Below are 14,120 nucleotides of genomic sequence, written 5' to 3' on the forward strand. Positions count from 1 at the left end.
ATTTATTTAGCTCATGGTAATGTGGGTCAGCAATTTGGGCTGGGCTCAGCTGGGCGGTTCTTCTTTCCTTGGCTGGGTTGGCTGGGATGGCTCATCTCTGCTCCTCTTGTGGAGGATGGGCTCGTCTCCTCTCCTCCAAAAGACTAGTTCAGGCTGTTCATGTGGCCACTTGGGAGGATTATAAGAATAGAACAAATTCTGCATATTCTCTGGAGGCCTAGGCTCAGAGCTGGCACACTTTTACCTCTGCTCTGTTCTGTTGGCCAAAGCCAGTTGTGTGTCCAGTCCAGATTCAAGGGGTGGTGTATTTAGAGTCTGCCGGGTGCCCTGACCAAGCACCACAGACTGGGTGGCTTAAGCAACAGAGATGTGTTGTCTCACCGTTCTGGAGGCTGGAAGTTTAAGATCAGGTGTCTGCAAGTTGGTTTCTTCTGAAACTTCCCTCACTGGCTTGGAGATGTCGTCCTCCTCACTGTGTCCTCAGACGGTCTTTGCCCTGTGTGTGCCCCTGGTGTCACCGTGTGTGTCCAGATTCCCTCCTTTTACAAGGACACCAGCCAGACTGGATTCGGGCCCACTCTAGGCCCTCGTTTTAACTTAATCACCCACATGAAGGCCCAATCTCTGAGTATAGTCCCATTCTGCAACATGGAGGGTTGAGGGCTTCAACATGTGGATTTTGTGGGGACACAATTCAGCCCTCGACAGGTGGGGACAAAAGCTCCACCTCTTGATCGGAGGAGCTTCGGAGTTACAATAAAAGGGAGCGTGGACACAGGGGAAAATGACTGTGGCCATTTTTGCAAAAAAGTCAGCCACACCGACTGATCCTCCACACCTGACGGGGCAAAGGCGGCACTGGGGCACCTCCTCTCACCGGCTGTCCCTTCTTGTTCCCTCCCCACAGCCTTTTTCTGGAGTTCATTGGCGATCCTGAGCCCCCGGCCTGGAAGGGCTACCTCCTCGCGGCGCTGATGTTCCTCTCGGCCTGCCTGCAGACGCTGTTCGAGCAGCAGCACATGTACAGGCTGAAGCTGCTGCAGATGCGGCTGCGGACGGCCATCACCGGCCTGCTGTACAGAAAGGTGAGCCCCTGGGGGGCGGCTGGGCCTTCCCAGCCAAGGGGGGGGCGTCACGGGGCTGGGAGTGATGTTATCAGTGGCCGGGTGTGCACTAGGTTCTTGCTTACTCAGAGTCGCTCACACTGCATTCTCACCTCCTTAGTTACTCCTGTAAGGCCTTGTGTGATTTGACCCTGGAACCTCTCCAGCCTGATCACATCACACACACCTTCCTCCTCGTGTGCTCAGCCTCTTCCAGCCACACAGGTCTCCTTGCAGTTCCTCAAACACTCCAGGCCCCCTCCCACCTCAGGGCTTCTGCCCTTGTTTCCACCGACCGAACACCCTTCCCACCCCCCTCATCTAATTACCCTCATGAGGGTAAAGGGTTAACCCTCTGCTGCGTGGAGACTGGATAAAGGTGTGTTGCCAGGCAACACTGCTTGTGGTAAAAATGACCCCTGACCTGCAGTGCAGTGACCTTCGGTCCCTTCGGGAGCGTGGACACTAAGCCGTAGACTGCTGCTACGAGATAGTGTAGCGTGGTCATGCCTGAGCGCTCGCCTTGGAGAGGAGGGGACGAAGGGAACAGCTCCCAGATGGCCTTTAGGGAGGCTCCTGGCGCCGCGCTGCCAGAGCGCTGTGTTTCAGGCTCGTGTCACCCGAGCACGCCAGAGCTGGGTGTGCCCTATCCGGTCTCGAGAGGCCAGATGTTTCCTTGAGCCTACGAGGAAGACCTCCCGACGACGGCATTGCTCTGCCCACTGACCTCCCGAGGGAGGCCGCCTTTGATCTCCTGGCGAGGTCAGGGTCCTCCTCTCTACCGTCTGGGCTGCTCCTTCACGGCGCTCGTAACTGCCGTTAAAGAATAAATTATACGTGTTTGTATCGAGCTGTGTTCCCCACCTCAGACTCCAGTCCCTCAAGTGCAAACCCCCATCCCCATTGCTCACGGCTGCGTTCTCAGCACCCAGCTCAGTGCGAGGCACACAGTGGGTGCCCTTTAAAGATTTGCTAAGTGAGCCAGTCACTCCTGGCTCAGTCCTTCACTCCCTCACACACTCAGCAGAGAGAGGACTCCATGTAGAACTTAGCATTCAACAGGCTGGAAGGGGTCCACTGGGACCCCAGGGTTAGGGCAGATTTGAGGCCACCAGAGAAGCAGGTTGGCGTCAGAGAGCACATGAAATGTCCTCATCAGGCCTTAGTCATCCTGGGTTCCGTTCCTATTGTAGGCGCTTACAAGCCCTCTGACCTTGGGCAAGTTGTTCAACTTCTCTGTGCCTCAGTTTCCTTAGCTGTAAAATGGGATTAGTCACTGTGCATTTCATTGATTCTGGTCTCACTTTTTTTTTTCCATGTTTTAATACTTCTGAAATCAACATATCTCTTACATATCTTAATTGGGAATGATATTTTCCTTAGCGATACAAACATAGTGTTTTATCCATAACTTTTTAGATTGAATGAGGTACGGTAGTGCCTGCTTCGTATGGTTGTGGTGAGCACGGGACGTAGTTAGCACTCAGCAAGTGACTGCCATTATTGCTAATCTGGTGTTCTCATTACCGTTCCAGCGCTTTAGGAATTTCAGAGTATTTTTCACTTTCGTCAATTCCTTGGATTCTCACAACAGCCTGAGAGGTTGGCTTAGGAGATTTTAGTAACCCATTGCACAGATGAGTAAACTGAGGCTCTGAGGACGGCCCCCTTGCTGTCCATGCCTCCACTTTGGGTCTCCTTCCTCCCACCCTGCCTAGATCTTGGCTCTGTCCAGCGGTTCCAGGAAGGCCAGCGCAGTGGGCGACGTGGTCAACCTGGTGTCCGTGGACGTGCAGCGGGTGACCGAGAGCATCGTCTACCTCAACGGGCTGTGGCTGCCTGTCATCTGGATCATGGTCTGCTTCGTCTACCTCTGGCAGGTGCGCTGGGAGGGCGGAGGAGGACAGGATTTGAGATACGTCCTCTGCCTCCTCTTCCTCCCCTCCCCTCCCCCAATCCTGTCTCCATCTGCACACCGTGGGCTGGGACCGTCAGAAATGTCTTAGAGGACGGTGGCCTTCACCTGACCTTGGGCAAGAAGCTCACCCCTCTCTGGGCCTCAGTTTGCCACTCTGTAAAACGACGATGACATTGATACTTCCCCCACGTGTTATCAGGGCGCCCAGGAGGCAGATAAATCATGTTTTGAAGTTACCAGTGACACTGGGGCACCACCACCACCACCAACAACAAAACAGAAGGAAAAAATTTCAGGGGAAAAAATTGCTACTGAGTGTTCAACAAGCATAAGGTAGCCATCAGACAGAAACAAAAACACAAAAAACAAGACTTTTTCTGACTTCCTTCACTTAACTTTGTAGTACAGGATTTTCTTTTTTTTATTAAAATTGCAGACTGTGTCGGCACTGCCCAGGTTCAATTCCTGCTTCTTACCACCTCCTAGTTGTAGAACCTTGAACGAGGAATTCGCGCTGTGTAGCGTGTCCTCCTCTGCAAAATGAGGACCGTGACAGCAGGAGACCCCTGCGCTAGAGGCGGTGCGGTCTTAAAGGAGCTGGCACACTCGAAGCACTTAGAACGGTGTCTGGTACGCAGCTGCGCTCTGCAGGTAGGTAGGTAGTTTCCGTAAAAGTTCGGATAGGAGATGTTTTAGATGTTGGGGACCATATGGTCTCTGTCACAGCTATTCACCTCTGCCCTTGGAGTGCCAAAGTAGCCACAGACAACGCTAATCAAATAGGCATAGTGGTCTTCCAATAAAACTTTATTTATGGTGGCTCAAGTCTATAATCCCAGCACTCTGGAAATCTGAGGTGGGAGGATTGCTTGAGGTCAGGAGTTCGAGACCAGCCTGAGCAAGAGTGAGACCCCCATCTCTACAAAAAATACAAAAAGTAGTCAGGCGTGGTAGTGCACATCTGTAGTCCCAGCTACTCGAGAGGCTGAGGCAGGAGGATGGCTTGAGCCCAGGAGTTTGAGGTTGCTGTGAGCTATGATGACACCCCTGCACTCTAGCCTGGCCAACGGAGCAAGACTCTATCTCCAAAAAAAAATAACTTTATTTATGGACCTTGCAATTTGAACTTCAAATCATTTTCACATGTCATGGGATATTATTCTTCTTTCATTTTTTTTTAGCTATGTAAAAATGTGAAAATCTTTAAAAATTCTGGTATAGCCTGTGGGCCGCACAAAACAGGTGGAGGGATTCATATGCCACAGTTCACAGAGTTGTGAGTGAGTGCTAAATACTCCCATGTACCCTCTCATGCACGTGCATAGCGTGATTTTTGCAAGGACATGGGGCCAGGACCTTTTCTGATGCCTTTACCTTGCATTCCAGGGCCTTGTCATACATACAGTAGGTGCTAAGCAGGTACATGTAAGACATTCAAACAGTGTTTGTTTGGGCAGTACGTAAACGTTAGCTGTCATTATTAGGAGTAAAGAAAGGAAGATAGGAAGGACACTCAGGAAAATCCGGGGCAGATGAGGAAGCAGATCCATGCCCCACGTTCGTAAAAATCAGACAAGACCGGCGAGACATCTGCAGATAATACACCACGTCACTTTCCCTGTGTACTTTTCCTGCCTCTTGGCAGACAGTCCCTGACATCATCATGAAATCCTGGTTAAGGTGGGGTGGGCATTGGTGTTTCTACCATCGATGATATCATACCATTTTTTTGCCAGAGAGAGTTGAACCTTCTGTTCCCATTTCTTTGAGTGTTTTTTCCGACCTTTGCAGTGGGCTTGTGTTTGTCTTCTGGGCACTTCTCCGATGAGCCACTGGGTGGCACCATTGCTACATAAATAAACTGGAAAATAGTGTTCCTAAGGGCTGAGGGGAAACTGAGGCCCGTAGACTGGAGATGGGGCGGGGCTTGTCTAGAGAATGGGTCCACAAGACTTCTGAAGGAATCTCAGGAAATCACAGCAACTTAAAAATCATTCGTTCTACCCCCACCTCCACAGTTTCTAGATACAGAAACCACAGAAGGAACTTAGCTATCCCAAAGTCGCAAAGCCGGGCGGGGGGGGGTGGGGGGCAGACAAAACACAGGTTGCCCAGTTAAATATGAATTTCAGGTCAACCGAATAATTTCTTAGTGTAAGCACGTCCCAAATGTTGCGTGGGCCATACTTATACCAAAAACGTATTCACTCCTCCTCTGAAATTCAAATTTAACGGGGTTTCCTATATCACTGTTTGCTAAGTCTGACAATCCTCCTGAGGGGTGAAATGAAGACGAGGACGATAATTAATCGTAACAGGCGGCGGGAACGACTCTATTCCCGTTTTACAGACAAGGAAGAAACTGCAGCCTAGGGAAGGTGAGCGACTTGCCCGGGGCCACACTAGCAAGCGTCAGAGCCAGGATTCGAACCCAGGTCCTGATCGCAGAGGTCTCGACTTCACCATCGGGGCCAGGAACACCCCCTTGCCCCAGCTTTCTACATGCATGACCCGTCTTGAGCATGACGCCCCCTCCCCGTCGTGGGAGGGGGTCCTTTCCCTCCCTAATGTAGGGGCCCCGTCTCAGCAGGTGTCTCCTACAGACCACATTCTCCTGAGTTCCGGCCCCCATGGCCAGGTGGCCACTCTTATCAGAGTCCCTGACATCCCCTGTCTTAGGACCCAAGTCTGGCCAGATCCCTACAGCTGGTCTGCAGCTGGGTTGCTGGGGGTCTCAGACGTCCTGTCCCCTCTGTCCCCAGCTCCTGGGCCCCTCCGCCCTCACTGCCATCGCTGTCTTCCTGAGCCTCCTCCCTCTGAACTTCTTCATCACCAAGAAGAGGAACCACCATCAGGTTTGGCCTTTGGAGGAAGGGACGGGCCAGGCAGGAAGAAGGGAGGGAGCAAATGGAGGGGTTCATGTGACAGTCCGGTGACAGTGGCCGGAGCAGGGCTGAGGGGCAGAGGTGCCGGGAAGCAGGCAGGTGGGGGACACGGCTTGGCGAGAGAATCAGCAGGACTTGCTGAAGGGGTTGCAGGGGAGAAGTCCAGACTGTCCCTGTCTTGGCCCCTTTTCCTCCCTCCCGTGTCCCAGGAAGAGCAAATGAGGCAGAAGGACTCGCGGGCCCGGCTCACCGGCTCCATCCTCAGGAGCGCGAGGACCGTCAAGTCCCACGGCTGGGAGGAGGCCTTCCTGGAGAGAGTCCTGCGCGTCCGGGCCCGGGAGCTGCGTGCTTTGAAGACCTCTGGCCTCCTCTTCTCCGTGTCTCTGGTGTCCTTCCAAGTGTCCACGTTTCTGGTGATGTCACTCTGGGCTCCGTGCAGAGCATGACCAGGGAGCGAGCTGGGGGGGGGGTGCAGTAGGGGGAGCCCCAGATCCCACCGCCCCGTCCCTCAAAACGTCCCTGTCCTGCACCTGTTCTCTCGGATGCTGTGCTGTCTGCTGCGTGCGCCCACCACTCAGATCCTTCCCCCGAAGGTGGCCGTGGTGGGAAGGCCTGTCATCCTCTCAGAGTTCCAGGCATCTGGAACTGCTGCTTCTACCAACGCGGAGAGGAGGTTACAGGTGCAGGGAGCTGCAGACATAGAATCCCAAATCGTCTGCGCGTCCCCGACGCCGGCCGCCGGTGTCTGCAGCCGCCATTTCTCTGCACGTGGTGCCTGTCCTGTCATCCTCTAATTTATTCCAAAGATCGCTGCCAGGTTAACCACAGCACAGCTTTGACTTCAGCCATGCCCCTGCGATCTGCGATGAGTCGCCACGGCTTCCAGGATAAAATCTAAACTCTTCATGAGACGTTCACAGCCGGTGACAAGCTGGCCTGACGTGCAGACGTGCAGTAGACAGACACGGGGGGGACTGGCGTCCTAGGATCCCGGGGAAGTTGCAGGTGGCAACAGCACTGGGGGCTCCAGGTATCACGTGCCACCGTGGGATGGTGCGGCCATTTCCATGGGGATCTAGAACCACAGGGGACGTCACCTACACCACCGACACTCAGAACCACGAGCACCATTGCTTGGGACCAGGAGGGCCGAGGGGAAACTTCCCCTGTGCCCCGAAAGTTCACTGGAAGATCGACTCGAGATGCAGGCAGATTAGTAAGAGGAAGAGGTTTATTTGCCGTGAGCTGGGGGGAAAATCGCAGAGTGATTACCTGATATCCCAGTGGGATCCGGATATTTCTATACCTCCTTTTAGCGGGGAGGGGGAGGTGAGCAGTTTAGGTCATGCTGTTTAGGGACAATAAATGGTTGCTAGGGAGGATGAGTGGATGGGGAAACTGACGTGTAAGTGATTCTCTTTGCAAATTAAAATTAACCTTGAGAGACAGGCATTTAATTTGGGCCAGGGCTGGTTGCATCCTTGATTTTCCTTCCTACAATGTAGCGAGATAACAGGGAGGGAAGGAAAGAGGATCATTCTCTTGGTGGGTCTGTCTGGTTGCACAGATAGAGAGAAAGCCCCTTCCAAGGGCCCGTTGGTCTCTAAGGGCCTTTAATTCCAAATGCTCTTTATACCAAGGAGTCGTATTTTGGAGTGAAATTTCCTGAGCTCCTTCACTCCCCGGATAGGATCTCTGGGTCACCATCATACCGGTGCCTGTCACGCTGAGTGACCTTCATACCGAGTGACTATTATATCATCAAGTAACACCTAGAACCAAAACACCACCGACACCCGGAACTGAGCCATCCCCTAGTGACACTGAGAACCACAAATGCCACCAACGCCTGGAGCTCTCAAGTGCTGCCACCTGCAACTTCCAAGGGATCCTAGGTCACAAGTCCCACCTGTGTCTAGAAGGACAAAAATGTTACCAAGACCAAGAGCTGCAAGGTCCCCTGATGCGTGGAACCAAGAGTTTGCAAGGCCCAGAGCCGTGGGGCTGCATGCTCACCCCCTCCACTGAGGCTGGCGTGTTTGGAGGGAACCTGTGGCTCGTGACCCGGGAGGGGCCTGGGCTTAGTGGGGCTCAGGAGGGGAGCCCACGTAGACGCCGCGGGTGGGCCATGCGGCACCCGGAGGCGCCACGGCTTGCCAGGCCCTCCTAGCCACCCTCTGCCCTCTCACGGTCGCCCCGTGTGTCCCCCAGGTCGCACTGGTTGTGTTTGCCGTGCACACTCTGGTGGCCGAGGAGAACGCCATGGACACAGAGAAAGCCTTTGTGACCCTCACGGTTCTCAACATCCTCAACAAGGCCCAGGCGTTCCTGCCTTTCTCCATCCACTCCGTGGTCCAGGTGCGGCGGGCGGGAGGGCGGGGCCATCTTGGGGGGGCGCTTTGTCGGTCCCCAGAGGAGGAGGAGGAGGACGGACAGGGAGACAGGTGCGCACTGGAAGGGGCAAGCGGGGCAGGGAGTGCGGCGGGCAGACGTCAGGAAGGAGGCAGCCTTCGTCCGGGGGCAGCGTGGGGACCTCGGCGACCACCCTCGGGACACGCAGGTTCGTCCGTCCAGCAGCTCCACGTGCGAGAATCCGTTCCCGTTGCCTTTTCTGCGCAGAGCAATTCTGTCTGTCTGTCTGTCCTTACTGTCTACAGTCTTTTCACGTTGCGCCCCAGGCGAGCGGTGGCCGCATAGCCGAGCCACCCGCACTTCAACGGCCGCTCTTTCCTCAGCCAGAGGGGTTTGTGGTCGGAGCGCAGAGGGCGCCCCCAGGGGGACGAGGTTTGAAATCGTCCCGTGTAATCGCTTGATGACGCTGTTGGAAAAGCCACCAGCCGCCCCTCCCCAGGTCTCAGTTGCAGAACGGCAGGTTGTTCCAACGCAGCTGTGAGGCGCAGGGAGGCGGGAGATGACCACTGCCTTCCTGTCGCCGCCTCGATGTGCGTCGATTCCCCTGACCTAGAAAGCTTTGTCCCGACGCCTTGCAGACGCGCGGAGCCTGGTAGACAGGAAGCCGGTGCCTTGCGTCTCGAGACACCCGACTCCTGAAGCCTGGGTCCTCGGCTAGCTCTTCTGGCCGGGTGACCTGGGCTGCGGTTTCCCCAGGCCCGAGTGTCCTTTGACCGTCTGGCCGCCTTCCTCTGCCTGGAAGAAGTGGACCCTGGCGCCGTGGACCCGAGTCCCTCTGGATGCTGTGAGTGCTGGGTTGGGGGGGGTGGGAGGTCGCGGGGCTGGCACGTGCAGGTCGCGCCATCTGCGTGTCACTCGGAAACAGGCATCATGCCGCTGTCCTCTCTGCCGGTGGTTCAGCCACCACTCATTGAGCACCTGCTGTGTGCCGTTCTGGGTATACGGCACTGAACGCTCTGACAGCCCAGGGCTTTGCCGTCCTGCAGAAGGTCTCGGGTGATAAGCGTGGCAACGTTTTTGTCAAGCTAGAAAAATAACATCAGAGTCGCGCGTACCTTTGTACTGAGACTTGCCAAGCTTAAGCTGGCTGGGCTTCCCCGCGCCGCTGCCTGCATTTCTCACCCTACGCCTGTGGGTCTAGTGACATTAACTGCTGCAGGGGGAGGGGACCCGTCACCGGGTGAAGACCTCCTTCCTTTCTTTTAATGAGGAATCTGGCCAACCTGTTTACCTGGAAAACAGCTGCGTGGTGGACTGCCCAGGTCCAAATCCCAGCCCCAGTACTGTTTCGTTGGGTGACCTTGGCAAGTGGTTGATCTCCCTGAGCCTCAGTGTTTCCATCTGCAAAATGGGCGCGACAAACATCACAGCATCTATTGCATAGGGTTGCTGTGAGGGTCAGATAAGTTCGTTTAAGTGCAGCACTTAGAACAGGGCCCCACGCAAAGTTGGTCTTCAGTGCATTTTAGTTATTATTCTAATTATGATTAGGGAAAAACCCAGAAGTTAGCAAAGGGGCCTTTAAGTAACCCAAAATTGGTATTCTGGAGACTACTCAGAGCTCTGACACATTCTCAGCTGTGCACAGCTTTGTTCAGTGAAGCTAATGTGATTCGGGGGTTCAGACCCAGGCTCTGGGTTCAAATCCCAGATCATCACTCCCAACGGCATGGCCCTGGGAAGTAACTCCTGCCCTCCAGGCTGGTGTCCCACCTCTGACAGGACCCTCTGGAGGACCACACAAGGGACAGGAAGCGCATGGCTTCCAGGAGTTGCTTAATCACCAGCCAGGGGTCCCTGACGACCGAGCCATCATTGCCACTGGAGGACCACGTGATCCTCAGCCAGAGACCCCTGGGTGTTCTTTTGTCCACAACTTTGACACACGTGGTCACCTGCCTGGAGCCAGAGCCTCGCACTCTCCCAAGGTCCCTGCTCGTGCCCCCAAAGGTATATGAGAGAAAGATTCATACACAGCAGCGAATGTTGAGCTCACCGTGTCACATGCCAGCACGGTTCAGAGTGCTCCGTGTGGAGTAGCTTTCGGGGTCCTCACCGCACCCAGACACACAAAGTAGTAACTAATTGTGGCAGAGGATATGTTAATTCACTTGATCGTGGTAGTCATTTCAGTGTACACGTTTGTCAAATACCACGTCGTGTACCTTGAATATGTGTAATTTCTGTTAGTTGTAGCTCGATAAAGCTGGGTAGGGAAGTGCTCTATATAGTAACGAGCTTGTCTCACCCTCATGACAACCCGATGACGTGGGAGCTTCTGTGATCCACCCATTTTACAGATGGGGAAACAAAGGACAAGCAAAATCCCCACAGCTCAGGATATTAAGAGAAGATGAGCCCCCAGAGTAAGGTAGCTAGATTCTCAAATGAAAATACAGGATGCCCAGATAAATTTCAGATAAACTGGATAATTTTTTCATGTAAGTACGTCCTATGCCATATTTTGGGGGGCATACTTATACTAAAAAAGCGTTCATTATTTATCTGAAATCCAGATTTAACTGGGCACCCTGCATTTTCCGACAACCGTCCCTGGAGACCTTGCGGAGTGTCAGTGGCTGTCTAGCTCCCTCTTTGAACTATCTGGGGAGCTTTTTAAGTATACCGGCTGCTCAGGCCCGTCCCTGAGAGATTCCGATGTCATTGATTTGGGCTCAGCTGTGGAGAGCTTTGAAAATCTGTCGGGGCGATTCCAGATATGCATTCAGGATCAAGAACCACGAATCCGATTCTTCCTTCATCGTACAGATGAAGTCTGAGACCCAGGGAGGCGAGGAGACCACATGTGCCTATTTATTCCTGTTGTCCCAGTGAGATGAACAACACCCTCTTTACTTTCTGCAGGCCTGGGTTGGATGATAAGTTATATCGGAAGTCTACTGACTTTTTCAGTGAAGGACCAGCTTGTACAGACTTTAGGCTTGTGGGCCACATAGTCTCTGTCACAACTGCCCAACTCTGCCACCGCAGCACAAATATATAAATGCGTGGGTGTGGCCATGTTCCAATATAACTTTATTTATTAAAGTAGGCAGCAGGCAGGATCTGGTCCCTGGGCCATGGTTTGCTTCCCCCTGAATTGTATATATGTCAAGGGGACACGGAAAGAATGGTACCACCGCAGGGTCACGCACAGCCGACGAGTCGCAGGACAGTTTGTTCAGTGGGAGAGATTTCCTGCCACCCCTGGGGGGCAGGGCCTGGGAGGGTCTCACAGGTGAAGGGGCCAGCCAGGCGGGGGTCTCCTGTAACCAGCCTCTTGTGCCCTGCAGCTGCCGGGAAGGACTGCATCACGGTACGCGATGGCACCTTCGTCTGGTCCCGGGAAGGGCCTCCCTGCCTCCACAGGTACAGAATGACCCTTCTGGTGACTGCCTTCCCGTTCACAGGGAGGAGGGGCCCGGGGCTTCCTGCCTGAGAGATGGCACAGGCTTCCAGCCCGGGCTGGAGCGGGGGCTGGGCTGGGGCTCTGCCCGGGATGTTGCCAGAACTGGCCCTGGTGGAGAGAGTGCTGGGGAAGCGAGAGCTCCTGTGGGTTGGGGGACAGGGCATCGGAGCCTCCCCGTGGTGGGGACAGGGAGGGAGACACGACTCTGCTCCTGCGCTGGCCCCATCAGCTGTGCCCACTTCTGTGCCTCCTGTGTCAGTCTCGAGATCACTGTCGCCTCCAGCCCCCAACTCTGTGGCTGGGGCTTTGTGGCCCAAAACTCCACAAGAAGTGAAAGAACGTACCCTGGGCAGCCTTTGTATCAAACGCCATTCACTTGTTCACAGGATTTATCGAGCACTCACTGCGTGCCAGGCCCTGTGCTCAGCACCGGGTTAAAGTGAAGAAAACAGACAAAGGCCCTGCTTTCTTGGGGTGATATTCTGATGAGGGGTGGGGCCCAAATGGGAAACAAGGGCAAGGGGACAGAGCGAGATGGTTTGTCCGGTGAGGCAAGGGGAGGCACTCAAGCTGCGATTGTATCAAAGGCATGGGCCTTGCAGTTATCGGGACAAGAGCTTTCTAGGCAGTGGGAATGGCAAGTGCAAAGGTCCTGAGGCAGGAGCGTGCCTAGATTCAGGTTTCTCCACCTCCACACTGTTGATATTTTGGGCTGAAATTCTTTGTTGTGGAGTCACCCTATGCAGTATAGAATGTTTAGAAGGACCCCTAGTCTCTTCCCCCTAGATGCCAGAAGCACCCCCTACCAATTGTGACAACCAAAAATATCTCTAGACCTTGCTAAATGACCCCTGAGGGACAAAAATCATCCCCAGTTGCGAACCACTGGCGTGTTGTGTAAGAAACACTGAGGAGGTCCGAGGCACCGAGCAGGAGGCTGGACGTTGGCTTTGACCCTGAACGACGTGGGGATGCTGGAGGGGTTCAGCTGGGAAGTTCGTGATCCGACTTGGGTTTTAACAGATCCCTCTTGCCACTGGGTGGAGGATGGGCTGGGGGACACGAGCTGAGGCGAGGGCAGAAGCCAGGAAGGCAGGGAGGAACCTATTGCAAGCGCCGAGGCAGGAGGCTGTCCAGGTTAAACCCTCAGGCCACAATCAACTGTGTGTGCGCACGAGTGGGCATGCATGTATGTGTGTTTGCAATGTGCATGTACTTTGTATGCGTGCACACGTGTGCACACGCGGGTATGCATACTCATGTGAGAGTGCCAATGTGCACGCACACAGATGTGGGCAGGAAAACTGCTCAAATAGCCAGACAAGGGCTGGGAGAGGGAAGCAATGCCCCCACGAGGAAGGGACCTCCCAGAGCAGACGGCAGCAGGAACGCCTGGCTCCGTCTGGGGCTCACCCTTTCTGCACAAACGCGGGCTGGGCCCTAACCAGGGACACGTCTCCCCTCCTGGGTTGCCAGGATAAACCTCACCGTGCCCCAGGGCTGTCTGCTGGCGGTCGTTGGTCCCGTGGGGGCAGGGAAGTCCTCCCTGCTCTCTGCCCTCCTCGGGGAGCTGTCAAAGGTGGAAGGGTCCGTGAGCATCAAGGTGAGGCCACCCCCACCTGTCTGCTGGGAAGTCCCCAATCCCAAAAGTCCCTCTTCCCTGCAGCCTCCCCGTTCCTGCCAGCCAAGCTCACTTCCATCACTCTCTCCGCCTCCCGCCCACCACCAAGAGCCCAGCTCCCCTGCTTCTCAGAATCGCTCCTGCCTCTGTCCCCGTTGTCGTCCTATGGCCAGAGTGAGTTTGTTTTAGGGTCCCGTGGCTTACGTGCCCCAGGAGGCCTGGGTCCAGAACACCTCTGTGGTGGAGAACGTGTGCTTCGGGCAGGAGCTAGACCCCACGTGGCTGGAGCGAGTGCTGGAGGCCTGTGCCCTGTGGCCAGACGTGGACAGCTTCCCCGCGGGAGTCCACACCTCGATCGGGGAGCAGGTGAGAGGCTCGGGGCCTTCTGGGGACAGGGAGGCATTGCAGCTGGGGGCCGTTTGCTTCCTGACCCACGGGCAGTATGAGGGTGACATGGGGGGGTGGAGTCAAGGAAGCTGGGGAGAAGAAGGGCCCAGCTCAGGGTCAGATGCATAGTAGGTGATCAATAAATAAATACTAAGTCATTGAAAACAGAGACAAATGGGGAAGCAGAGCATCGTGGCAGGGGTTGGTGGGGAGGGGCTCTCTGACCACTGAGAGTGAGAAGACCTGGACTCCTGCCCTGCTCTGCCCTGCCTTGCTGGGTAACGGTGGTCAAATTGCTCTCCCTCTCTGAGCCTCACCAAAGGGTCTGGGCAAAGATGTCCAATGAACAGGATATATGCACCTGGAGCTATGGATTGGGTAGGGG

General features: G+C 54.8%; 1 protein-coding gene across 2 annotated transcripts in view; it reads left to right on the forward strand.

Annotated features, from left to right (window-relative positions):
* Window positions 1–14,120, forward strand: part of ABCC6 (ATP-binding cassette, sub-family C (CFTR/MRP), member 6) — a 48,704-nt gene that overhangs the window by 14,128 nt on the left and 20,456 nt on the right. For both annotated transcript variants that reach the window (XM_012647686.1, XM_012647688.1), the window contains 9 exons: window positions 908–1,085; window positions 2,822–2,983; window positions 5,784–5,876; window positions 6,116–6,319; window positions 8,118–8,264; window positions 9,015–9,102; window positions 11,612–11,687; window positions 13,204–13,330; window positions 13,538–13,714. In XM_012647686.1, the coding sequence (XP_012503140.1) occupies window positions 908–1,085; window positions 2,822–2,983; window positions 5,784–5,876; window positions 6,116–6,319; window positions 8,118–8,264; window positions 9,015–9,102; window positions 11,612–11,687; window positions 13,204–13,330; window positions 13,538–13,714 (1,252 nt within the window). The remainder of the gene's footprint in view (window positions 1–907; window positions 1,086–2,821; window positions 2,984–5,783; window positions 5,877–6,115; window positions 6,320–8,117; window positions 8,265–9,014; window positions 9,103–11,611; window positions 11,688–13,203; window positions 13,331–13,537; window positions 13,715–14,120) is intronic.

The sequence above is a fragment of the Propithecus coquereli genome, unplaced genomic scaffold (assembly GCF_000956105.1).
Source record: "Propithecus coquereli isolate 6110/MARCELLA unplaced genomic scaffold, Pcoq_1.0 Scaffold27, whole genome shotgun sequence".
Lineage (NCBI taxonomy): Eukaryota > Metazoa > Chordata > Mammalia > Primates > Indriidae > Propithecus > Propithecus coquereli.